We start from the raw sequence: 27239 nt of genomic DNA on the forward strand, positions 1-27239 counted from the left end.
GAGCTGCGCTCTAATTCGGCGTTACAGGGAGTTGTAAACGGCTTTCACTTTTTTTGAACGTTGCTTGTTTTTCGCTAACGTTTTTCGCAAACTTCATGTTTACCGTAAAAACTACAATAGAATCATTTTCCGCCGCAGGCCATGTGTATCCAACGTTCCCCCGGTTCCTTGGCTTTTATCCATAGGGCAGGCTGACATAAAGTCTATCCATTGGGCAGGCTGACATAAGGCCTACTGCCTGATAGCATAGCGAGTGCCACTGAGCGGACGCACCGCAGAAAGGTGCGATGCGTCCACAGCAAGCCTGACATCTGTCTTTGATCTAGTGAATTATCTAGATCTAGCTTGTGAACGTTCTTTTATGTTGTCCTTGAGTATAACTTCTCTGGGGAAAATATATATACAGGGTGCTCCAAAAGAACGCCACCGGGTGTTTTCACCGCAAAAATAAACTATTCATTGCCGAATGCTCATTCTCCGCCGAAAGGTAGCGCTAGAGATCCGAACCAGATGCCAAAGTTTCAGCACGAACCGATACGTCATTTAAAAGTTGTATGTGTTTTGTTTTAAACTTCAATAGGAAACTGGGGCCCCATTTTGCCGGTTTTCGGTGTCTGGCGCCTATTTGGCAGGAGATCGAACTATAGGGAGCGCTCTGAACACTTCGTTGTCCCCACCCTCGGTGTGTACTCAACACAAGGCCTGCACACATGTCAACAGGCCTTATGGGCATGTCCATGTCATCTTCTACAATAGAGCGTGGGGCACAGTTTAATGTAAAAAATAAAAACAATCGACGAAGCGACGTTAAGTGCCGGATCTATCCTCAGAGAATGGGAGCTTGACCCACTTCGGCTTTTGTGCGGAGCTGGGACCGTGCATGCTGCATTGTTCATGCAGGCCGGAGTGAAAGCAAAAGAGACCCTCCCCCCCTCACCGGAGATCATGAACTCGCTGATGCCGCGTTCGGTTATGTCGGCCGAGCTCTGAATCATTGTATTTGTTGTCCCCATCAGAGTGGTTCTAAAGTTAACCGCTTGGGGCGTCACGGTTGCTCCTCCGTCGGACACCATTTTTCCATTGACATTTTCAGAAAATCACCTTTAAATTTTGAATAAAATATCGGTTCGTGCTGAAACATTGGAATCTGGTTCGGACCTCTAGCTCTACCTTTGGGGCGGAGAATGAGCGTTGGGCGATGCGCTGTTTATTTTTGCGGTGAAAAAAACCCTTCAATTTATTTCGAAAACACTGTAGTTTCGCTTGAAAAAAAAAGAATACATTTAATATCCCCGTTCGCGAGGAGAGCAATTGAAAGACGTTTAGTAGTGGCAATTTAAGGGACAAAAGTTGAACCGCCGCATGATAGTTTAGACTCTTTCATTTCCACCGCGTGGTAGTTTAGACTGCACACTTCATTCAAGGTTTTCAGTTCTTGTAAAATTACCGTTATAATAAGGCCCGGTCATATATCTCATATGTTTATCAACTAATGGTAGAAAAAACAAGCTCTTGCGAGTAATTAATGGGAAAACATTATTACTTTTTGATGGTTAGGACGTTGTGTGGAAAATCGCAAGATCAGGAAACGTCAAGCGAAAAAGAAAAACGAAGCGCCTTGTGTTTGTCTTACTTCGTCTTCGTCCTTGTTGTTTTCAACTGTTTTGTACATCTTAAAGGGATACTTCAACGAAATTTGAAATATTCCCGTCGTGTTCAAAAATAGGATGAATAAGATCCACAATATCCATAAATGACAATCGCACGTTTGTATTTTGATCCTGTTGGCTGTATTTTTTGTTATAAACGGCCCAATCTGGCAAGCGCTCGGAGAAGGCCCAGCTTAGAGCACGTGACATCCAACGCAATCGTGACGTAGGTCGTCTCAAGACGAGCAAAGCTACGGCGAGGCTGACGTCGAGAGGATGGCCTAGTTGTTCCAGCCATCGAAGCGGCTGCTTTTGTACAAATTTTGAGTGACGGGTTAATCTTCTCTAATCTTCTAGGGGGACAATAGCGACTTCTGCGACACACAAAAGGGATTCTCGGGAAGAGGGGAGTTCGTCCTTCCCCCCTTCTCTCGTCGTGGCCGGAGACGAGACAACCTCCGTCACTAGCTGTCAAGTTTCCTAGACGAGCATTACAAACGAGGCGTTAGCGACATCCACCAGGTGCTCTTTGCTAATCATTTAATTCGTTTTAAAATTCCTTTTCGAGACTTGTTTAACAAGATATTGGTATGTTCCATGTGATACTGCTCTTTTGAACACATATAGACCAAAAAATGAGCGCCGAAATTTCGTTGTAGTATCCCTTTAAGACCATGAACCAACTGGCCGAAACAGCCACCTTACTGAAGCTACCAAGTGCCTTGCTGAAGTCACGAAGAACCTGTTACCCAAAGTCTGTCTTGATTTGGCAATCGTCACATATGTTCGCAGCTACACACTGAAATTTTTTAATGTCGCTACTACTGTTACTAAAGCCTAACAAACACGGGAAGTGTCTTATATATACGTCTTGCTTCCTGATTCGCTCTTCGTCCTTCTTATAAGCGCATGCTCCAACCTCATTGGCTCTAGAGTGATAATAAGATTTTCTAGACCCGCTACGGGCCCCTGCATTTCGAAAGCTTTAGTCACTCGTTTGCTACAGCGATCCTAATTTGAGACAAACATCCTCGAAGTTCTTGTAGTTGGGCTAGTTGGTAAACGTTGGTATTCATGTTACAAGGCGCAAAAACACGGACAGAAGAGATAAAGAGACAAACAGGCGCCACTCACAACTATATTTGAAAAGTGCAGAAAGAAAGGAATACAATCCTCGTCATCTTCATCTCGTCCACGCACGCGCTTAGCCATGTGACATACGCTTATCGCCCAATTTACAAAAACTTATCAAATAATCTAACCTCGGCATTATAGAGTGCAACAGATGTGTCACTTACGCATTGTGCACCCCTTTTTCTAATGAAATACGCCTCTAATAACTCGCGCGCTTTTTGGCCCTTGCCTCTGCCCAGAATCGCTGTCTCAGAAAGACGTGGCTCACACCGGCATTTGCTGCAGTGTTCAGGCAAATGTGCCCCATCATTCTTCTTTAAATTTTGCGCGTGCTCCCTTAGTCGGTCGTTCGCACACCTGCCCGTCTGTCCTACGTAGGACTTGCCACACGTAAGGGGGATTTCATAAACCACCCCCGTGGCACAATCAACATATGGCCTGGCATGTTTTGTGGTGCAGCCTTGTTTCTTACCGCTGCTACCGGTGATACGAGAGCATAGTTGGCCGAGTTTGCTCGGTGCTGAGAACACGAGCGGCACTCCAAAGCGGTTCGCCACCTTCTTGAGGTTGTGCGACATTCTGTGCACATACGGTACCACCTCAGGTCTCATTCGACACCGCGCCGTTTTCGCCTTTGCCGTCGTGGTATGGCCTTTTACCTTTTGAAGAATGCCTTCTACGACACTCGTCACGACCTTTTCAGGGTAGCCCGCTGACAATAGCCTTGTCACCTGGTTCTTAAAGCTTGTCTTCAAATATAGTAGTGAGTGGCGCCTGTTTGTCTCTTTCTCTCTTGTGTCCGTGTTTTTGCGCCTTGTAACATGAATACCAATCCTCGAAGTTGTAAGGTTTTGACACAAAAATCGAAAAATAATTTTTTTTTGTATTATAAAGATAGTCATCCTGTTAACTTTACAAATATTAGTAGTCTGGGTAAACTCAGAAGTTTGTAACGACCGGGAGAAGTATCCACAATATTTAAATGTGGACCCTGGATCCTTTTTGTGGATGTGCGTATGTTTGTTCCCTCAAATTGGTTATCACCGATTTTAAGAAAGTTTCTTTCGTCCAAGGGATGAGTTTATGAATATGTCTGGGGTTCCGTGTTTACGGTGAATACCAATAAACCCCAATAAATAACCCCAGAAGTGTTTTTCTCGGACTTGGGAAAAACCGAAACACCCCGATTCGTGGGATGCCCTTGAAGAGGGAATTCTCTGGGTTTAGAAAACATACGTATGTATCTGCATTGATTTTTTTTTTTTTTTGCAAACCTGCACGCAATTTGTATTAACTGTCCTTGAGGTTGCTTCTTTTTGGGGAGAACTACATCCCTTGCCCCGTCCTGTTCTCGTTACCGGGAGTAATTCGGGTTACCGGGAGTAATTCCGATAGACCCTGGAAGAGAAGAAAACACGAAGGGGCGGGGGGGGGGGGGGTCATTTGGGGTCACAAATGTATAGATATGAAGTAGTTTTATAACATTAGCCCTAATAAACCCTGACGTCTTGAATGGCACTCGAAAAAAGACCAAAATAAAAAAAAATAAACGCTGAAAAAAATTTATTTGAAATAAAAAAAAACGGAAACACGTAAGTTTAGCTATGACACAGCTTTGAAGCAAATCTGAAAACCCGATAAGTTTGGGTCAGCTCAAATGAAACAGATGAAAGGTTAATCGATCAGATTAACATTTCGATTACTCGACCAACGTATTAGATCGCGCTTATTATTTCAACTGGTTAATCGTATGAGTTATGAATTAGATATAACTAGGAGAAAGTGAAAAGCTTTCACCACTTGGTGCGCATTTATAGCCACTTTTACGGTGCAGTGAAAGAATAGTCAGGCCGTAGACGAGCTTTTGAATGTTAAGCAATCTAATAAAACCAGAGACACGGACATAATAGGACACACATAACACCGTCCCAGACACAATTAAAATGTTTTATTCAGAGCACCCTCCCTTTATAGCAAACAAACCTTAGCCGACGTGAAAGTGAAAAAACAGCAATTGCTAGTTTCAGCAAAAGGGAGGGTGTTTGCCGATATCTAATCACTAAAAACCTAAAATCCCTGGAGAAGGGGAACCAGAGGGACAAAGGACAAACACAAATCTCCAAACACAGCTAGGTGGCTGGTGCGCGACCGACAAAATCCGCCTGGTTCGAGTATCGAACCCGGGACCTCTACACTTCCAGTGGAGCGCTTTACCAACTGAGCTGACCAGGGGTTAGTAGCTGGTAGAGCACTCGACTGGAAATTGAGAGGTCCCAGGTTTCGCGATCCGAACCAGGCGGATTTTTTCGGCCGCGCACCAGTCACCTACCTGTGTTCGCAGATTTATTTTTGTCCTTTGTCCCTCTTGTTCCCCTTCTCCAGGGATTATATTCGTCGTTCTTGTCCAGCTCGCTTGCGCCTTTGCATTTAATTGCATTAAAATTTCAATATTCAACAAGTTCAAAAAATTGACAACACGAAATCTAACAACTACAACAGCAAAACGTCCGCACTTGTTTATCAACAACAACCGAAGGAACACTGACACTATTCCCTGGGGACGTAATTCTAATTGTTTCCCTTATAACACGTTTAAAAGGATCTAATTCTTTGGAAACTGTCTCCGTCAAATTTCACTCGGGAACGCAATGGTTACACTCATCTAGATGCCTGAATATTTGGGAGTTGGGCGACTTCGATAGCACTGCTCTATTGTTCGCTGGGGACCTTTCATTAAAACAACGGTCAGTCTGCCCTACATAAGAAAAGCCACACGTCATGGAAATGTCATAGACGACATCTTTTTTGCACGCTATGGCCGGATCTCTGTGCTTTTTTTTACGCTTGATGTACTGCCAAGAATTGACACAACCGACTCAGGCGAAAGTCGTTTTCTGAAAACTACTCTCACGCCAAACCGCGCTGCCCAACCTTTCGGATTCTGAGAGATGTGAAAAAACAAGACACACCCGCTTCTCTGACTTCTCTCTCTTTTCTTCTCCCTTCATTCCAAGGTCACTCAAAGGCCTCCTTGCGACATTCAAAATAAGGCCTGGGTTATACACCGACCGAACCAACCGCGAGAACTTGACAGGAAAGGCGTTACTCATAAAAAGACCACAAGACTTTTCCATGGCATTTCGTAGGTGGGATGACACAACACTCCTCTTGACAGTCTTTGGAGTCTTTGGGTGGCTAATTCGGTGTGGCGAAATTGGTTTTGGCGCGTCTTTTCTGTAGCGCCGACACAACCCACGAGAAGAAGAAAGTTTTATAATCAGAAACTGAAAAAGCCACTAACAGCCCTCTCCAGAGTGAAAACAACTTCCGGAGCCAAACTTCGAATGAAAGCGATCCACCCATCAACGCCCAGTCCTTTAAAAAAGAAAATAAAGATATAATTCACATGCCTTTTTACTATCGCGCATCCAGGCGGCAACGACTGCAATTCCACATGTACCCCTTGATCCAAAACGCCAAGTGAAATTTCTGACAAGACCGGAGCCACTGACGACCCGATGCAAACACACTGTTTCTATGCAAAAGTGGACTCATCCACTTCGATCGCCGTTAACCTAAGATACAGATCTACCAGGGAGATGCAACTACTTACATCAATGCCCGTCTGTGACTGAAACCTAACAAGGGTTTCTTTCAATCAATTGTTTACCCTATGAATGAGGACCGATTTGTCAAGTGAATAGTAAAAATCTTTTACATCGAATGACAGAACTTCACAAGGTCTTGAATGGTGACGGCCTAGGCTTGTTATTAATTTTTCAAAAGTGCGAAGCGACAAGGGGTTATAAACTTTTGAGAACATTCAAACAAGACTGAAGGAAGTTCGACAGAGCACTCTGCCACGTACCACTCTCATTAACTACAGTCCTAAAAGACAGTTCCGGTTTATGGTCATTTACTGGAAACTTCACAGAAAAAGCAGTTTTCGTGGCTCCAGTCACTTTAGTAACCATCGTTTTCATTTCACACTCCTTCAGAATATTCACACCAAACCTCTTAAGCTTCTGCAAGTTTTCAGTACCAGGCCGAGAAAGGTCCTCTACGAATGACTGAACTTTTTCTTCAAAACACCCAACTGTCATCACCGCAAATTTACTCCGAAATATACTCCGAATTTAACGGTCTAATCTTCCTGAAATTTCTTGAATCAAGCCGGTACGAAGCGTCTACTAACCTATGTTATGACTTTCAATGACTGGTTCTCAAAGCCAGACCTCTCCTTTTCACCACTAATTCTGCTTCCGACAACATTCACAGAAGCGACAATGAAAGGCCTGATGGTGGCGCAAAACTTGGGACAATTTTGTAAGACCTTGTAATTTATGTCCTGAAAAAATAGGGATGTCATTTTTTGGGCGTTACCCCAAAAAAATTACCTCGTGATTTAGGTCATTTTCTGGGTAACGGTACACCCGCCCAGTTCTCGCGGTTTGTTCGGTCAGGATATTACCCTAACCTTATTTTGAGTGTCGCAAGAAAGCTTTTACGTGAGCTTGGACTGAAGGGAGAAGAAAGAAGAGAAGTCATAGGAGGTGGGTGTGTCGTCCGTTTTTTCACGGCATCTCTCACAATTTGAAAGGTTTGGCGGTAGCGCGGTTAGGTGTTGGAGTAGCTTTGAAAAACGACTTTATCCTGAGTAGGTTGACTCCCTTCTTGGGAGTACATCAAGAGTGGGGCAAAAAGCACAAAGATTCGGCCATAGCGTACAAAAGAAAAAAAAAGCGCTGTCTATGATATTCTTATGACTTGTGACTTTTCTCATGTTGGAAAGACTGTAATACTCTAGAAATTTGGGCTAGTGGGTGAAGCATGTTTACGGGTAAAACAGCGCGAACAAGGACACAGGACAGAGAATATGCTCACAGACGAAGCGCTGGCTCTTGTGTTAATGAGAGGCTTCTAGAGCACATAAGGGCAGTGCAGTCAAAGTCGCCCATCGCCCAACTGCAAAATAGTCAAGCATCTAGATGAGTGTAACAATTGCATTCCCGAGTGGAAATTGACGGAGATAGTTTGCAAACAATAAGATCCGTTTAAGCGTGTTGTAAAGGAAAGAATTAGGATTATGTCAGCAGGAAATCGTATTAGCGTTCCTTCGGTTGTTGTTGATAAACAAGTGCGGACGTTTTTGTTGTTGTAGTTTATAGATTTTCTTCTGTCAATTTTTGCTGTTGTTGGGTTCTTAAGTTTTAAGTGATTAGATATCGGCGATGGGTGGTCCCCCTTTTGCTGATACTCGCAATTGCTCTCTTTCCGCCTCCGCGTCGACCGAGGTTTGTTTGCTATAAATGGAGCGTGTTCTGAAGAAAACTTTTTAGCTGTTCCTGAGACAGTGTTACGTGTGCCCTTCTTCTGTCCGTGTCTCTGGTTTTGTTATGTTGCTTAAAACACTTAAGCCTTCCCAGATTGTCGTCCAGAAAGAATATAAGGTAATAAGCAATGTACAAACGCTTTAGTTATGACATTGCTGGCCCTGCTTTTCTGTGGTGGTTACTGTGTAAAATTGTAAATATGTCACTTCGCGCCTTTTTTGTCAAAACAAAATATTGTCGAAAAAAAAGTGTAATTCGACACCTTTTAAACATATTATGCCTGATGATCAACGTAACCAATTAACTGTTTAATTAATGAACTAGATGGTCCCAATCAGTCAGATAAGTTTTTTTTTTTTTTTTTTTTTTAATCTACGTCAAAAAAAAAAGTAAATCACCGTTCAAAAGGGGAACTTACCCTTTGCGTTAGGTTCGGAAGCGCAGGATGCGTTGTGTGTGTCTCAGCATTTCGGTTTTGGATAACGCGCTTTTGGGAATTTCGGTCGTGTATTTGTCTCATTGACCTTTTAACGCGATAGCGTTCAAGAGCTCGTGTCGCGGAAAATCCGGCGTCGGCGTCGGTGGACCGAAAAGTCCCGGCATGCACCAGGTGACGTCACACGTTACCCTCGTGACGTTTGCTAAATTTGGTGAAAAAACCTTCCGCTAAATTTTGCGGGAAATTTTCTGCCATATTTGGCGGGAAAAGTTTCCGCTAAATTTGGCAGGAAAATGTTCTTCTAAATATGGCAGGAATTTTTTCCGCCAAGTTTGGCAAGAAAGCTTCCCGCTAAATTTAGCGCGATATTTTTCTGCTTAATTTGGCGGGAAAATGTTCTGCTAAATTTAGCGGGTTGATATAGTCATGGCGTCACAACCGTTAGTGACGTCACGCCACATAACCTCGCGCTGAAATTTGAAACAGCCCACAACGCTCACTTGTGACGTCACGTGAGACGTGACGCTACCGACTAGACCACGCACACACGTTTGCACGGCTTGGGAACGAGTGCAGATTTATATGAGAAGGCTTTGCGGACGGGGCCCGACAATGCTATCGCGTTCCACTCTTAAAGCGAAAGCTTAAGCGTCCCCCTAGTTTTTTTTAAGATGTGTACCGGTTTTATTGACTTTTATTTGATATTATATTGTCTAAATACAGATTGAGAAAACAAGCAATTTGGTTTAAGTCACATTTGTTTTAAACCACAGATGACGGACGAAACAAAGAGGACAACAAACAAAACCTAATGTTATTGACACACCTTGTTGGTATTTCTGCCACTCCCCCGCACGGCCTTCACCGATTTTGCGCACGTTCCTGCGGCCTCCCTTCACGACATTCCATCGCCGAACCTTCCACATCTCACTACAAGGGTGCAAAACCCTTACCATTCCGTACAATAGTAGTGTGTAGGAGCACAGTCTTTAAAATCTACATTTTAGCATGCTGTACTTTAATATTCTTAAGTGGTGTCCCAAGAGGAAATATTCAAAACTATGCCGATGAATGAACCGTACTGATATTAAGATTAATAATAATAATAATAATAATGTTAATAATAATGACAACAGTGAGAATAATACTAATAATGTGCATGAGAGTATTACCCCGGGTGCCATGTGAGGCCAAACAGAAAGCTCAAAGCCCTTACGCAAATACGCCTGCCGCCCGGCCACTCAGGTTTAAAGATGAAAACAAACAAACAAACACTGATTTCAATGAGGGTTCAGTTCGCTGTTCACGACTGGTGGCGCAGGCTCAGGGCGGTCTTGGGGTATGGAGTGGAACAAACTTTTGCAAAACCACTGAAACACAGAATCTTTGGCGGCGCCAGGTTTCGAAGTCGGGGCGTATCCTGCGTATGAACCCGACCGGCAATTAGGAGACGCAGAGTTCAAATCCTGCGTAACCAAAGATTCTCCCTTTTTGTGACTTCGTAACCTTAGTTCCATTCGGTCAGTAGGTAAGGTTCATTCATCCGCATAGCTTCCGACATTTTAGCATGCTGTTATTCAGATTTCCTAACAAAAATATACCGATTTTCTTCTTTTGATTCTTGCATGACAAGCTGAGGGTGAAGGAAAGACACTTGGAATAATTTCAGACCGGGGAAGGCGACCCTCTTCGACCGCTGGCGCCTTCGCTGGACAGACTGGATTTGAGCTGGAACCCGCTGTCTGGGGACTCTGCGGCCGCCCTTGTCAGGAGCCTGACGCGGCTCAGCGTGCTCAGGCTCGAGGGGCTCGGACTCCATTTCCTGCCCCCCGACACCTTCTCGAACGCACGCAAGCTCCGCGAACTGGGCCTGAGGCATAACCGGTTCAGCAGTTTGTCTCCAGGTAATGCTCTCACTCGCATTATCTCATTGTCTCGGAGAGGACGGATGTTTTGCTCTTAGACAGCTTTTATAAAGGGGGCCTACAACGATTTCGGTTCCCCGAGGCCTCTCCCCCCCCCCCCCCCCCCCCCCTACCTCGTTGGTTGCTATCAACGAGGTGGAGGGACTTAGAGCGATAGACTGACAGCTGAAAGGGACCCCCATTGGCCACCGCCATGTTGCACAATTTTTACCACTAGACACGTGACCTTATAGTTTTACGTCTAGAGCTCAACGTAGCAAGCGCAAAGAATTGCTTATGAACCTTTAATAACAATACCGACGAGGCTATGTTTCGTTCGTTTTAAGTGCAAAATGTGTTTTTACGACAAAACCTCACGCAGCTTCTTAATGTCCCAGCTAAATGCCGTTAGCCGCAGTGCTGTATTTCTGGTTTTTATCGGACCTAGGCACAAATCTCTGGGGCTAACAGTATTGAAAAAATAGTTTATAATGTTTTTTTACAGCGATCGCACTACAAATCTCACCTCAGTTTTGCGTAAAATCCTCAGGATTTGGTACGGTCACGTTTCTAATGTTCGAAATTGCTCAACATGGCGGCAGCCAAGTGTGGGTAATGTTTGCCTAGTGGATGGGATATTAGTTTACCGCTCCAAGCTCTCCACCTCGATGGTTGCTATAGGCCCCTTTAGAACGCTGCCCTCTGTTGGCAGTGGTGTAATTCCTGCAAAATTGCCGACTGAAACCGCAACGCCACGGCACACTTTAAGAGTTTGTTCGGATTAGAAGGCATAAACACACCCACAATGAAAAGAGGATGAGCGCAGTGACGTTGCAGTTTCGGCTCTGGTTTATTCGCTCGTCGGCTACTAGTGTCGGCCGCGATTTGACGTTTGCAATCTCGGGGGGTGACTTGCACGTTTCACAATGTCAGTTGTTCCGCCATTGCACAGTGGTTCCGACCTTCTAATAATCGGCACGTGACTTTCGAAAGGTCTCTATGCGGAAACTAAGTTCGTCTGCTTCCTGAGCAAGATTTGCGGTGACGTCAGAATGACGCCGAGCTCTGATTGGCTCCGATTGGAGGAATAGTGGGTAGACCTCAAATCAAGATGCCTTGAGGCCTACCCACTATCATTCAATCAGAGCTAATCAAAGCTCGGCGTCCTTCTGACGTTACCGCAAATCTTGCTCAGGAAGCAGACGAACTTGGGCTCAGCATTGGTGTTTTATATAGGTTTGCAAGTATGGCCATCTTATTGCTGGTGTGGGTAGATTGTTTGATAGTCAAGCATTGCTGAGGCGTACCCATGGCCTCAGCAATGCTTGACTGTCAGACGATCTACCCACACCAGCAACAAGATGGCGGCGCCCAAAAGCCGCACTTGCGAACGTCTATGGCGCTTATGAGTACGCACAAGTAAAAACGCGATCAACTTCTGGGTCAGGCATGCTGTCCCCTCTGAAGTCTCTCGAGTTCCTGGACCTGTCATTCAACCGGCTTCGCGGAGCAGCCCCGGAGTTGGTGCAAGAACTGGATTCGCTGCCGTCCCTTTCCAGACTAGCTACTCATGACAACCCCTGGCAATGCAAGCAATGTCAGGTGAGGCTTGTCGGGAATCTACAGGGTGATCCCGAGCCGCCATTCGGGCCTAAAACGATTCGCACCAATAAGTCAATGAACGTAATGCGTTCAAACTTTTCAGAAAGGGGTATTTAAGGGGTGAAACATATAAAATAGCGCAACAGAAACAAGGACAAGAAGTAAACAGGAGTGAATTTCTTATACTCAAATTGCACGAGTGCAGGTCTCTTGAAAAAATATTCAAGCAAAACTCTCGTCATTTCTATGCACTGGGGGGGGAGGGGGGGGGGGCGGTAGGGCCTTAAATAATTGTCTGGTAATCACTGCAACTCACAGATGCTACAACACGAAACAGAAACATGAAAACTTTTTGAGATGAATACCCGAAAGGAGTTTGAGAAAGATCCGAGCATGTTTGGTACCATTTTTGACAAGTAGCCTCAACCAGACGTTTTGCTAACATGTTTCTCCTTGCGCTTAGGAATCACTTGTTTCTTTTTTGCTCGATTTTTTATGCGTGCAGAACCAACACTCATAAGATGTGATTATGATAAGTACACCACCTAAGGACAACTTTGTGAAGAGTTCAATCGCATTTCTTTAATTGGCTTATTTATGCAGAAACTCAGCCCTCTGACATCATGCAACTGCGGTGGTGCTGCGGTCGGCACTGCGCCTCTCGTGCGAATCTGGTTCCTGCACGCGTGCTGGGCCCGCACCCATTGCACTTGTAATATTTTCAATGTAATTGATTACTTGTAATCAATTACACTTTATTGTAATTTTTTAACGCTTTAATTACTTCTCCTGCGGTAACGTTTGCTGTAATTCAATTACTGTTTTCCGTAATTAATTACAAGTAACCAATTGTGTCTTTTCGAAATAGCTAAAATATTGAGTTGAATTTTTTTTACGTAAAAAATCCCTCTGTCTGTTTGTGCATCACTCGGCTTGGAGTACGCTCCAAAGATCCGTCCACGAAAGACTTTTTTAACTTTTTCGCTGCCCCCACCTGAAACGCTTTCAACAGGCGGTCGCAACAGTGAAGCGCTTCGCTTCCTAGCGGATTCGGAAGCATCTGTAGAAGTACTGCAAAACCACGAACTGGCACGCAAAGTGTTTGTGCGCTTCAACACGGCTCTTACTTCAAGCGCATCCGTCGATAGGGACTTCAGGCCCTATCGACGCCACATGCCCAACGAGTTCGGACGTACGCTATCCCACAAGACGTAGGCACCAGGGACAGAGGGACAAAGACAGTACTAGGAAGTCGGGACGAAGGGCGTAATAGAGTCAAGTAATAAAGCGAGAATGATTGAATTGAACATGCACGAAATGGAACTTATAGACACAGGGCTTCAATAAAGGCTCTTACGCCTATTTTCTTTTGAAGGCTAGTTCATACACTTGCCTCAAGTCCGACCGAGTGAAACTGCAACGGCTTGCGTCGTACGGATTGCTGTGGCAACAGCCGCGTTGGCTCCAACAAGATGGGGTAAAAACCTGTTTTATTGGAGCCGACGCAGCTCATAACAACCCGTACATCGCAAGCCGTTGTAGTTGCACTCGGTCGAACTCGACGCAAGTGCGTGAATGAGCCTTGAGCCTGATACGTTCACATTACGGCAGGTGGATGCAGAACGTTACGGAGAGCGTTTGCGCAAACCTTGTGCACAGAGTTGCGCTAGAGCTCAGTATGTCGCCGTCAAGAACCAATAAGAACGTCATTTCGTCACTTACGGCTCACCAATAGTAAGCAGAGTCCAAGGCAACATGGCGGTGCCCGGAGACAGCTTCGACGCGGCCGGTCTCGTGGTGAGCCCGCTGGATTCAGCGACTTCTGTTGAGTTGAATACGTCGTATACCCTCGGAATAATCTACACACGAAGTTTCTACCGTTTCCAACCAAGCAAAAGCAAGACCCCTCTCTGGGAACTGCATGCGCATCGCTGAAGGGCACGGTGAGCGCGTGACCCTCCCTTTCTTCTGCCGACTTCTAATTGGACTCAAAGGCGCTGAAACGAACTCAAAGGCGTTGAAATAAAAATTCGTGGATGTGACTTTAGAGTTTCTGATTTATCGGAATCGGGGTTTATTGATAAGTGTATGAGGCGTTGTAGGAAGCAAACGAATAGGGACAACAACAACAGCATACAAAGGCATGCAAGAATAATGGGGACGGTTTCTGTGTGTTGGAACGGAAAGGTCTTGATCCACAAAGGGAATAAAATTGCCGAAAATGCGCCGACGACAATCTTGACCACTTCATTCCATGCGACTTATTGACAGAAATAAACATTTAAACTTATTGATTCAAAGATTGGGCCATATTTGTCCATTACTCCTCGTGGTACAAGAAACAAAAACAAGTAGTATAAGAGAAGCGTGTTTGCTTTCTATTGTTGTTTACATTGCAGCGATGTGTTAACTTTGCGCGTAACCCCGCCTTTGTTCACCTTGTTTTTATATGGCACACTCCCTGCCTCACTCTTTTCATAAGCACCTGGACTAATCAAAGCCTGTGCACTGTAATTTGGTCTTCGTTACAGTAAGACTGGGCGAAGGCATAGATTGCACGCAAGCGCTGCGTCAGCTCTCGGGTCGACTTCGTTTCCAATGAACACGCCGAAGGACGCATGGCACCGGGCTCGGGTCCAATTGCCTGAGTTTGAGTCATCCGACTGTGATTACGTTCCACGGACCAAAGAGGAGGGCGTTCACTGGCCTTGATTATTCTACACTCAGCGTAACCTATGTTGCGCTTCATAATCAAAACTAGCGTATACCTTTCACGCTGCTGCAGCCCCGAACTGTTCGAGAGCACGTGACTGGCTTTGTGGCTCCCGCAACTAGCTTAGACTTGGAGCAATGCGGGAGCTGCGCTCACCTGAAGTATGTAGCACAAATATAGTTGACGCCGAGTTTAGGGGATTTTGAAACTGGCACTCGTTGCCTTCCACCGCGCATTGGCTGCGTGTGCACGCTCGAAGCTCACGATATGCAGAAGTGTCATCGAAGGCACAAAGCTCGGACAGGAGGCCTGAAAACTGAAAGACCTTCCGGCCGTTCTCAGCGTGTCAGTGAGTATAATTGATTCATTTTACCCACACGGCCGTCCTCGCGCAGGTGATGGAGTTCTCCCGTTGGCTCGCTGAGAGGCCTCTGGACTGCGGGGGCCCGTGTCCCACGTGCGCGGCTCCTGGCAACCTGGCTGGACAGTCGCTGGCCTTCCTGCCCGCCCACGACTTGGAGCCCTGTAGGGAGCCGCTCGTCCAGAGAAGACTTTCGCGTGCCGAGTCTCAGGTGGGGACACCCTCGGTCGCTTTTAGTTCGATGCGCACGACCCCGATCGGGCGATGTTGGCCTGTGTTTGTTCGGTCAGTTTTAGGCATAGTGCCATGGAAGGCGTCTTCGACTGGTGTGTTTACTGCATTTTAAAGAGTGGTCCCTCGATTTTACCTTGATTACGTCATGGATGTGTCATGTTGTCTCCGGCCGCGATACTGGTGGTGTCACAAGTGAATGTAGCAGACGCCTGTTGTGCTGCAGCAGGTCGCTCGCCAGCTTGACAGGCCACCAAACCTTCAGCGGCCAGAAGTTGGGACGCCGCGACGTCGGGACTTCTACCACTGACCGCCAGAATCACGACATGACAACATGACACTTCGGATCCACCAATTGACTTTATAAATCTTTCTGCCTTTTATTTGATCCTATCTTCAGTGTAATCTTCATAATCGGATGGAGCTTCAGTCTTTATACGATGCGTAATTTATGCATCTGAGTTAAAAAAATCGCTTTCATTTCTTTTTACAGAGTGGTTTCTTTTCTTTCAAAGGTATATCGTGCAAATCAAGAACGCTTTTCCTGTAACTGAAATTTTATGCTTTCTATATTTCGTTTCATCATACGTCATAACGTGGACGAAGGCTTTAACACATATAAATTCACTAAAACAAGTTACTGTACTCGATTGGTTTAATGATAGAACAAGTACAGAAATACGATGAGCGCAGCCCCTCGATCGTGGGGCAGACCAGTTTTAACTTGTGAGTTTGCTTTCAGATAATATATGTCTTCCACTTTTCTCGTCCGAGAGCTAAGAAATAAGTGAGGCAATGCAGCCACAACAGCCACGCCACACTGCCCCCACCGCGCTAAAAATCAACTTTAATTTTAACTCAGTATGTTGAAGCTCGCTTTTGGCCGTCAACTTTATGAGCGCGTGCACGAATGCTTTTCACGCATATTGTACATCTATAAAGTAAAACAGTAAACTTGTAGCAAATTACCCTTCTTCTAAAAGTTATAGTGCCATTGAGCACGCCGATTGTTCCGCGGTACGAGCGTGACGTCACAGGGCCGTGCCCGTTGCCGTCGCAACCTATTACCTGTGTACCCATTTTTTTCGAGCCGTCAGTTCTGTTTTCCCTGTAGGGCCCAAAAGCAAGACTTTGAAAACAGGTAGCTACCAACCATATACATGATACTGAGTAAATTACAATTATTTTCTCATTATTAGATATGAAAAATCGCTTTGAGATTCATTCATTTTAATATGAATTGACATCTCTCATAAGTGTACAACATCATTAAAGCAGTGTTATATTGACCTTCCGTCTCGCAGGTTGGCCTTATTGTGGCTATCATCATCATCATGCTCCTGGTAACAGTCATCGTGGCGACAGTGGTCGTCTATCGCCGCCAAGGTGCAGTATACTACACGCACGAAGACGACCGCAGAATGTCGACCACCGACGTGAAAAGACCCTCAATCGTGATCCAACCAATGGATGACGTCAAGGAGTGCTCCAAGATCCCCTGCTGAGCGAACTCCAGGGTCCTCAATTAATTGTCATCCCTCATCGATGCCATCACAAGGCGACGTCGGCCTGACATGCCGTCTTCTTTTTTTTTTTTCACAAAACATACGCAACGATGAAGGACTGCCGGATGTCTGAGTTGGTGGTGTTTTTTCCTTTTCATCTCTCCAACGCTGGTCTGGACCAATACCATTCTGAATATCTAAATGCCAATCACTGATACGTACTATCTATGGGAGTATTCATGTCTCGCTATTTTTGGTACAGGCTAAACGTTCGTCACTTAAACGTCCCAGTGTCTCCGCCGGAGCTAAGCAGTCTTAAGTAAACTCACGTTTACAAACAATGATGTAAATTTCTGTTGGCCTGTATTTAGTGTGTACGCCATAGCATGGATACACGCATGCCTGGAACTCCAGTCTTTGACGTCACGCCACTGCCGTGGTGGGGCTTTGGACACGGCGCACGTGCAGACGCTTCCTCTCGCGCAAACGTGTTTTCTGCGCATGCGCAATCTACACACCTGGTGTGGGCAAACCCAGGTTTGCACGTAAACAGCGTGCTTGTGCATAAGGACATAAGTGAGATGTTTTTTTTGTTTTTTTTTTGCATTCAAAGACCGAACCACTATGTTCAAAAACACCACTTTCGCACGAAAGAAGCGTTCATCATGTTGTGGAAATGGAGAGAGGTCGTTTAAAATAATAAATCGATCACTTTTACAATTAGATTTTTTTTCCGTCTTTCTAGATAATATATATTTCTCGGAAGGCTGTGGACAAGACCCCAATTGTTTTAATCATATACGGGAAAGGAGCGCGCATTAAATGCAACTTGACTCCGTTCTTCGATGTTTTGTCGAAGCCGTTTTGCGGATCCCTTTGATTTTAGAAAAAAATGTATGGATGTAAATTAAGCTGTAGCTCCGGAGCAGTGAATAGAAAGCGCCTCGGCCGTTTTTTTTTTTTTTTTCGTTTTTTTTTTTTGCTAGAAAGGTGGTCGAAAAGAATAGCTTTGTGCAGGCCCTGTCACCAAACGTTTGGGTACGAGAGTTGCGTTAAAGTTCGGGAGGACATTTTGACTTTTGAGCTCGAGATCGGGTCCAATGACAGCGGCCATGAACCGCCTGAAAGTTGCGAAAATTGCGAAAAAAATTGCATTAACTATCAAAACACACTCCATTGCCCGGTCGGTATGCACCGATAGACGACCGAAAAAAAGGCCTCAAATAAAAATGAAATATTCAACAGTTTTTTTTTTAAATACTTTACTTGTAACATGCAATGCACATAGGGCTTCGCAGCTTGTAGACGGGCAAAATTTATTAAGTACATAATACAAACTTTATGTGTACGAGATTGTAGTACCTGGGTCATTACTATAGCCACGAACAGAACGAGAACGACTAGGAGTGTTTCGAACGCCTCGCCTCCAGTGCGCGCCGGATGCCTCCCGTCGTGCTTTAGCTGCACACACACACGCTCGAGGAGCACGAGACTCTGAAGCATTGTCGAAGGCAGGAAGTTCACGCTAGAGGCGGGACAACTAGAGCTCGTCCATACCCTTGAAAAATGCCATATCTACTTCATTCACTTGAAGTGTACGCTGGATGGGATTCCTACACACCAACTCATCGAGTTTCCCAAGTTTAGTTAAGTTGTTTGTCTAGCGCTATGCCCTTTGGATTTTAGAAATATAGGGTTATAAAACTGCGTCAATCTGATGGAGACTACGCTACCGCTATCCTCGGGATACATTATCATAAAATAGGAATGCCGCTTTCTGCCTTTAAATTTACTGAGCAATGACAATGCATATCATTCTATGTTTGCCACGTTAACATTTATTTAATAGATGTTTTCTAACAGACGGTCTCTATAAAGTACTACGTGTCAGCCATAAGGGCTTGTTATAGGCAATTGCCTTGCTGATAGGCACTTGCCCATCCGCCGTCTGCTCTGATGGGCCCTGATTAAAAGTATGCAGAGCTCGTGGCGGAGCGTTGCGAATGTTAGCATTTCCTGAATGTTCCGAGCTGAAACTGTTTCTCATTTTTCTAAAGTGATGAACCACCTACAGGTGGTGCACCACCGTGGTGCGGACTCATTTGCTAACTTCTGAACAGTGTTCCATAACTTTAGCTTAAAGAAGAAAATCTGGGAATTATGCGCTTTTTTCTCCTACAATTTTGATACGAATCACAATCGAGAGGGCATCAATGTTTAGCAGCAACTGATACAATGTGAATGTCTCAATGAATGCCAAGAATGCAGTGATGTCTCGTTAGTATAGACACCTTCGCTCCCCCCAAAAACGTCCATAACGTGAATTTTCCTGAAAACAAGAGAGAAGGGATGTATTTCTCAAGTTCGTCCCAGAAATTATTGTCTACCTAGCAGGGTACCTATTTATAGGGGGTCCATATTAACAAGACATCGCAGTATGAACACGCTAATATGACCCTTGAAATGTTAAAATTCACCATAATAGAAATATATTTTTTTTCTGTTCTGTACAGTGTCCTAAAGAGTAATTTAGAATTATAGACCACTTATAGCATAGACAAAGTAAAGTTTGCTTGTACATAATGAAAGTATATATGTATTTAGTTTTTTGTTCAGCTGAAAACAATTTATGTGTGGCATGTGTTACATGACATGGTCAATCAGGAACAATATAATATTGTTTCCAAACAAAGTGTGTGGCTTGCCAATAAATATTTGTCACAAACCTGAACATTTGGTGTCGCTTCTAATTAGGGGTTCCTCTATTTTTAAATATTTTCCCGATTTCTATGCGCGTAGAAAATATCCATGTAGAATATTTCGCGGCACTAATCATAGATTACAGAAGTAAAGGTTCAGCCTAGTTCTGGCATCTTTTTTGTTTCTTTAGTCACTAGTGAACGGTTTCGCAGTTTTGAACAGTTATATTTACTATCGCGATTGAAATTACCCAGAAACACCCCACCCGGCCTTTTTCTGCACCTGCACTAGGTACCGCGACCTACAGAGGTTTAGAATAGAGGGCACCAAAGCTTGGAAACCCCTAAGAAAGAGGGGCTCCCCACTGTTCTAGGCCGCTGGACGAAGCGACAGAACGCCACATCTTTCCCTTCTAGCCAACTGTAACTTCATGGGTAAGTAGGTTCAGGGTGATTAACGTACTAACAATTTGACTGGCACTTTTGTCCCGGTCAGGTTGCCAGTATGTTGATCATCCTGGACCTTCTCAGCTTTCCAGTTGCCACGCCACCCAAGCTCAGCATTCAAGGCGGAATCGTCACTGTGAAAATGCTGTCATTTAAGGAGTTGTCTGAGCGCGTGAACATATGAAAGTTTGTTCATGACAAATTCGGCACGTAGAGTGGGTTGGTAGCAGTTAAGAGGCACACTCATGGCCATTTTGCAAGGAGCGGAGGCGGCGTGACGTGGCGCATATCTTGGAGGAAAATCACGCCACGTGCAAGTTGTCGCGGATGTTTCTCGGCAATGACGGTCCAGAATTTCTGCACGACTATGCTACAAACTGGCGAAATACAATTGTTCAATATCATGTTCCTTCTGTCATGAGACTGGTGAAATATCATTATCTAATTCTGCGGGCTTATTCTCATGCAGGTTCACTGCTTCTCAAACATTCCTTGGGTATGAAAATTTCGGAATCAACTCTATTTCAGAGGCTTAATTATACAATTTTATTTGTAAAGTAACTCGATGATTCACGCTGCCAGGAACCTCCGTAGAATTTGTTAACGGGCGTTCATCAGGCGGCAGTGTAGTCGTGCTCGCTGCCGGTGTCGTGTGGGTTTCTTGGGAATGGCAGCAAGGCCTCCGGGAAGGGCTCATACCTGCGTATCAGAAGGAAATTCCGCCAATTCCTTCTGGTGGTCCCATTGTAAACCAAAATTTCGCTACTATAGGGGGGCCAAAGTGTTTCGTACGCTGTAAAACTAACCCATAAAATCGGCAACTGAACATAGAAGGTTCAAAGTTTGACCGAATATGCATATAGGGGATGGATATTACCTTAATCGCAAAACGTAATTCTCGTAAAAAAGCAAGATTAACAAATTTGCTAAAGTGAACGGCGAACGTGTTTACAGACGACCGAGTTAGCGATAATTGTAACTTCAGGCGCCATTTCCCGAACATGTCCGCCGATGAGTTTAACAAGACTGTTTATCATTTTGTTTTTCAGAAAAAGAACTACTTGAAATTTCATAAGGTAAAATCAAACCCCTAAACCCACATTCTGTGGAACTTTGAGATCTCAATGCACAGGTACCAATTTTGTTCCAATTCGTTTTACAATATAAGAAGCACTCTGCCACTCATCCATCGGTCAACACCACAAATCGGCATCATTGAATTGCTGATTGGAAGACATTTGGTTAGGCCAGGCTGCAGACACAAAACTAGTCAGAATGTTACGTTCAATTTCTATGGTTACACCGTTACATCATCGCTAGTGTCCCGCAGTTCATGCGCCATTTAGTGTCAGAAATCGCAGTGTTCTGACTTAGATACCGCACTAGTTGCGTTAATTAAGCTTAAGGCGGCAGCGAGCAAAACTCGTGTTATCAGCTATCCCCCGCTAAAAGCCCATCCGGGAAACAGATGTAACGTGTAATCATTATTATGAGAATTATTTCAATTATTTGCAATACATTAAAGAGTTAACTCAAGTGGTATAGTAACATATTAAACCAGTCAACTGGACGTGCTCACTCATAGCTAGGAGTATCCGATAGCTTTTCATAAGTACACATAGCCTCTTGGAACTTTCACATAAAGCAATTACATGCATTTCTTCCATTACGAATGATTTCTTGTGGATGAACAGTTGCGGTGACAGCCTGAGTTATTCCCCAGTGATTATTTAGTCAGAATCAAACAAAGAATATAGACGTGAGGCATTAATCAAGACCATGTTCGTAAAATAAGGATGGCTTTAATCGATATTTTAGAGGATTCTAAGAGAAACCGGCTAAAAACTAAATACTTTCTTTTAAATGGACGTTTCAGTATCGGAAGCATGCGACAAGACAGTGGCGTCACTGTCCGGCTCCTAGCAGAAGCATTTCGCATAGACTCCGCGTACTGCACTCAGTTTCTAATTAATGTCAGCTTGCCCGAGCTCAGCTCTATACAAAACGTCCGATGCCACAGTCGGCGCCAACTTATTTTCACACAATACCCGGACATTGAGCACATATCCCCTTTACGCGCTGGTGAAAACCGCCGCGATCTCTTCAATCCCAGTACATCTACTCAATCCGCGCCAGCGAGCGAAGAGCTGTCTCGCAATTAGAGGAGGGAAAAATACTTATTATTTATATTTCATCCCTTGCCGGTGAATGTTGTCTCGTAATGCCACACGCGCCCTATGCGTTCAGAAACTGAGGGAGAGGAGTATAGACGAGAGCGCGCGAGGACGCTGGAACGCCGAGCCCTGGTTGGAGTGATTAGGGGGTAAACGGAAAGCTAGCCACCTTCGTCTCTCCTGCACTCGTCGAACGCGTTCGAACGCGGAATGCTGGCGTTCGAAGTTTGACTTTCACAGTTTAACGTGTTCGACGGCTGCAGTGGAGTCAAAGGCAGCACCAGGCAGCACAGACACGTTGAAATTACGTCGAAAGAACGTCGATGACGTAAGGAACCACATGTCAAAAGAACGTCGAAAGTCTGAACGTCGGGTTACTTTGACGCAGTATGGAAAGGTCTAGAAAAAGGCGTAGATTTTACGTCGACATAACGTCCCACTTAACGACCTTAGAACGTCGAGTGCACGTCTGAATAGAATGAGAAGTCAAATGATAACGTTATATCAACATTGGCACAATGTCCCATTTAACGACCATAAAAGATCGAGTATACGTCTAAACTAAACGGGATACCGATTAAGAACGTCATATTAATGATATCATAACGTCCCATTGAAACGACATAAAATCTCGAGCGCACCTCTCTGATAACGTTATGTCAACATTGAAATAACGTCCCATTTAACGGTCATAAAACGTCGAGCGTACATCGAGCCTGAACGGGATGTCAATTGATAACGATCTCGGCCTAGGTCACCGTGTAACAATGAAGTCAATCGTATCTGGCTTCGTTGCTCGAAGGTATGTTCACGAAAGCATGTATATTCGGACGGAATATACTATTTGCTAAATCCCTCAAGCACCCCGGTCCGCACTCCAAGAGTCATGGGAACGGTGTTTCTTCACCTTCCTAATGATCGGCGATTTCGACCAATTCCGTGGTTACACAATTTTGGGTGTATTTCTGAGTCACCCTTAGTCCTTAGTGCCCAAGGACCTGTCGTATCACTTTTAACATTCCTCGTCAATGACAAAGTTTTCGATACTGTGCATGCTGTCCACCCTTCAACCTAGCTCAGCTGCAGAAATATTTTACATCATTATCATTCTCTTACAGCTTCAAAGACGCTGATGTTAAGTTAGAAACTATAAAAATGCTATAAACAGCCCCGCTGACTCCGAGCTAAATCCTGTTTTTTGTTGTGAATTTTCGAATTTTTAAGCAATTCCTGCTAAAACAGCAGTCACGAGAATTGATAATATTGTAAAAGATTTCTGCAGCTCAGGCCAGGTTGAAAGGTGGATCGCATCCGCAGCATCAAAAATGCTGACATTGACGAGAAATTTTAAAAGTAATATGACAGCACCTTTGGCTCTATAAGGAGCTTGTTCAGGGTGATCAAGATGTTAGCTCAGACATTGTTGGGACGTCTCGCGCTCAAAGTTCAAAGAACCTAAAAAAACGTATAACTGACGTCGAATAATGCCGATGACGTCAAGGTGTTGCTCAGGACGTTGTTGGGATGTCTCGTGCTCGACATTCAAAGAACTTCCCGGAGAAAACGTAGAACTGACGCATATTAATGCCAATAACGTCAAGGGGTCGCTCAGACATTGTTGGGACGTCTCGCGCTCAACGTTCGAAGAACCTCCCAAAAAAAACGTAGAACTGACGTCGAATGATGACGATGACGTCAAGGTGTTGCTCAGGAGATTGTTTGGACGTCTCTTGCTCGACGTTCGAATAACTTTCCGGAGAAAACGCACACCTCACATCGAATAATGTCGAAGATGTCAAGGTGTTGCTCAGGACATTGTTGGGACGTCTCGTGCTCGACGCTCAAAGAACTTCCCAGGGAAAACGTCGAACTGACGTCTAATAATGCCAATGACGTCAAGGTGTTGCTCAGACATAGTTGGGATGTCTAGCGCTCAACGTTCGAAGAACCTCCCGAAAAAACGTAGAACTGACGTCGAAAATGTCGATGACGTCAAGGTTTTGCTCAGGACATTGTTGGGACGTCTCGTGGTTGCTCGACGTTCAAAGAATTTCCCGGAGAAAACGTAAAGTTGACGTCTATTAATGTCAATGACGTCAAGGTGTTGCTCAGGCATTGTTGGGACGTCTAGCGCTCAACGTTTGAAGAACCTCCCGAAAAAACGTAGAACTGACGTCGAATAATGTCGACGATGTCAAGGTGTTGCTCAGGACATCGTTGGGACGTCTCGTGCTCGACGTTCAAAGAACTTCCGTTAGAAAACGTAGAACTGACGTCTATTAATGACAAGGACGTCCAGGTGTTGCTCAGGCATTGTTGGGACGTCTAGCGCTCAGCGTTCGAAGAACCTCCCAAAAAAACGTAGAACTGACGTCGAGTAATGTCGATGGCGTCAAGGTGTTGCTCAGGACATTGTTGGGACGTCTCGTGCTCGACGTTCAAAGAACTTGCCGGAGAAAACGTAGAACTGACGTCTATTAATGCCAATGACGTCAAGGTGTTGCTCAGGCATTGTTGGGACGTCTCGCGCTCAACGTTCGAAGAAACTCCCGATAAAACGTAGAACTAATGTCAAATAATGTCGATGACGTCAAGGCGTTGCTCAAGACATTGTTGGGACGTCTCTTGCTTGACGTTCGAATAACTTCCTGGCGAAAACGTTGAGCTAACGTCGAATAATGTCGAAGACGTCAAGGTGTTGCTCGGGACATTGTTATGCCGTCTCGTGCTCGACGTTCAAAGAACTTCTCATACAAGACGTCGAACAGGCATTGATTACTGTTGAAACGTCGAGGTGAAGCTTATGACGTTGTCACTACGTCGCGTGTTTGACTTTGTCGGAACCTCTCATGGGGGCGTATAGTCAGCACGGAATGAAACCCGAACGCCGGATTGTGTGGCCATCGACACAGGGTGTCCCACCTGGAGGGCTCCTGGGAACCAATGAAAATGCGCCGGAATGCGAGGGTGCGGGTCCTACTAAGATGTGCTCGACCCTCCCGCGGCGCTTCTGGGACTTTCGCGTTTCGCCGGTGGTGCGCTGTAAGCGCCGTCACTCGGGGTGGTTTTGTGCCGCCGCACTGTCACACGGTCGACCGCTTAACGTGGCTATAGCCCTCTGGGATAGGCCCTGCTCAGACAGCGTGATGAATTTCTTCCTCTTCGGAACTGATACGCCTGGCTTATCGGTGGTTACCAAAGAGAGCGTCAGCGAGAAATTCCTCCCTTTTTATAAGAATCGACTGATAACCTCGCGCGAAAAAAAATAAAAGCCGTTTACATTTCCCTGCAACACCGAATTAGAGCGCAGCTCTTGAGGAGGAGGAGGGAAGGGTACTGAAAGTCACCTGTTCTCGGGGCAGGGGGGGGGGGGGGTGTCGCGTGACCTCGGGGAGGGGGGGGTCATGTGACCTTGGGGGGTCATGTGACCCCCCAGAAAAATTTTTCCGCTAGATTTAGCGGGGAATTTTTTCCGCTAGATTTAGCGGGGAAATTTTTCCGCTAGGTTTAACGGGAAAAATTTTCCGCTAGACAGCGGGGAATTTTTTCCGCTAAATCTAGCGGGGAAATTTTTCCGCTAGATTTGGCAGGGAATTTTTTCCGCTAGATTTGGCGGGGAATTTTTTCCGCTAGATTTAGCGGGAGAATTTTGCCGCTAGATTTAGCGGGAGAATTTTTCCGCTAGATTTAGCGGGGAAATTTTTCCGCTAGATTTAGCGCGGAAATTTTTCCTCTAGACTTAGCGGGGAAATTTTTCCGCTACATTTAGCGGGGAAATTTTTCCGCTAGATTTAGTGCGGAAGTTTTTCCGCTAGATTTAGCGGAGAAATTTTTCCGCTAGATCTAGCGGGGAAATTTTTCTGCTAGATTAAGCGGGGAAATTTTCCCGCTAGATTTAGCGGGGAAATTTACCCATAATGCATCGCGCGGTTACGCTAACGCCGGCGTAGGCGTCGACGCCGACGCCTACGCCGGCGCCGACGCCGACACCGACGGCGACGGCGACGCCGCTCAAGCCGGAAACGGGCGCCTAAGAGCTGCGCTCTAAAACAGCGGCCTCCGCGTCGGTCCGTTGTACCATTTTTTTTATAAACAGAATTGTTGTGTTAATAAACGAATTTTATTTTGTGTCTATGACGTTTCACTTTTTCTCAGAAACCGCGTGTGCCACGTTGTTCGCCGGAGCCTCAGGGTGGTTCCGGTGACACGTCATCAAGCACTGTGGGTCTTCTGTGGATACACAGAAGACCCACAGTGCTTGCGATACACAGTGCTTACGATACACAAAGCGATAATTAATGGCAGCGCTGTAGAGATGCCGCTGGACATCCGATACCCAAAGCGATAAATAATCGGTGCGCTGGACAGATCGGACCAGAATCTGCACAGAGTGACGTACTTTCAAGGCTCAAGTCACTACAATTTAGGAAAATTTTTGCTGAGTGGGCGAGTTAGTAGACCTGCATTATGGCATTCGCAGCGAGGCATACGAGCCTGAAGAACAAAAGAGATTGTTGGATGAGCTCTGCGAGTGAACGTATGGATGTGCTCATATATTATATACCAAATATTTGTAGTAGCAACCTTCAGTTGGGTGTCAGCACTCGTCGTATTGGGCAGAAGATCAAACTATAGGGGGCGCTTTATCGATGTTGTTGTCCCCACAGCCCGGTGTTTACTAACACAGCATAACAAAGAAATTGAACCTCGTCATGCACAGCCTGGGCACGAGCGCTTCGCTCTGACCAGTGCTTTGGTCGCACGAGGAGCGGCCTTCGAATCGTCATCTTCGATATCGCTGATCAAAAACAAACAAGAAAATTTAGTTTGTTGTCCCCACAGCTGAAGCGTGCCGCTAGGGGCGTGGCTGTTCGATCTCCCCCCCAATAGTTCCAACTTGGTCTTGTGTCTCGCGCTGTTTTGCTATAGTTACTGCTAATTATAAAATTACGATACGTATAACAAACAATAAAAACTGCGCACGCCAAGAGAAGACATCGTGCTTCCCTGGCGCGCGCGGAAGCAGCTTGATGCTGCTTTTAGAATCG

General features: G+C 45.2%; 2 protein-coding genes across 2 annotated transcripts in view; one reads left to right on the forward strand and one right to left on the reverse strand.

Annotated features, from left to right (window-relative positions):
- Nucleotides 1-16871, forward strand: part of LOC121835229 (platelet glycoprotein V-like) — a 48797-nt gene extending 31926 nt beyond the window's left edge. Inside the window, exons 6-9 of the mRNA XM_042289223.1 lie at nt 10225-10459; nt 11907-12061; nt 15170-15346; nt 16671-16871. Coding sequence (XP_042145157.1) covers nt 10225-10459; nt 11907-12061; nt 15170-15346; nt 16671-16871 — 768 coding nt within the window. The remainder of the gene's footprint in view (nt 1-10224; nt 10460-11906; nt 12062-15169; nt 15347-16670) is intronic.
- Nucleotides 16872-20539: 3668 nt separating this feature from the next.
- The window catches only part of LOC8026166 (transcription factor RFX4-like), a 194897-nt gene continuing 188197 nt past the window's right edge, over nt 20540-27239 (reverse strand). Inside the window, exon 17 of the mRNA XM_042289559.1 lies at nt 20540-20716. Coding sequence (XP_042145493.1) covers nt 20632-20716 — 85 coding nt within the window. The 3' untranslated portion in view covers nt 20540-20631. The remainder of the gene's footprint in view (nt 20717-27239) is intronic.

The sequence above is a fragment of the Ixodes scapularis genome, unplaced genomic scaffold, assembly GCF_016920785.2.
Source record: "Ixodes scapularis isolate PalLabHiFi unplaced genomic scaffold, ASM1692078v2 PGA_scaffold12__126_contigs__length_90152505, whole genome shotgun sequence".
Classification (NCBI taxonomy): domain Eukaryota; kingdom Metazoa; phylum Arthropoda; class Arachnida; order Ixodida; family Ixodidae; genus Ixodes; species Ixodes scapularis.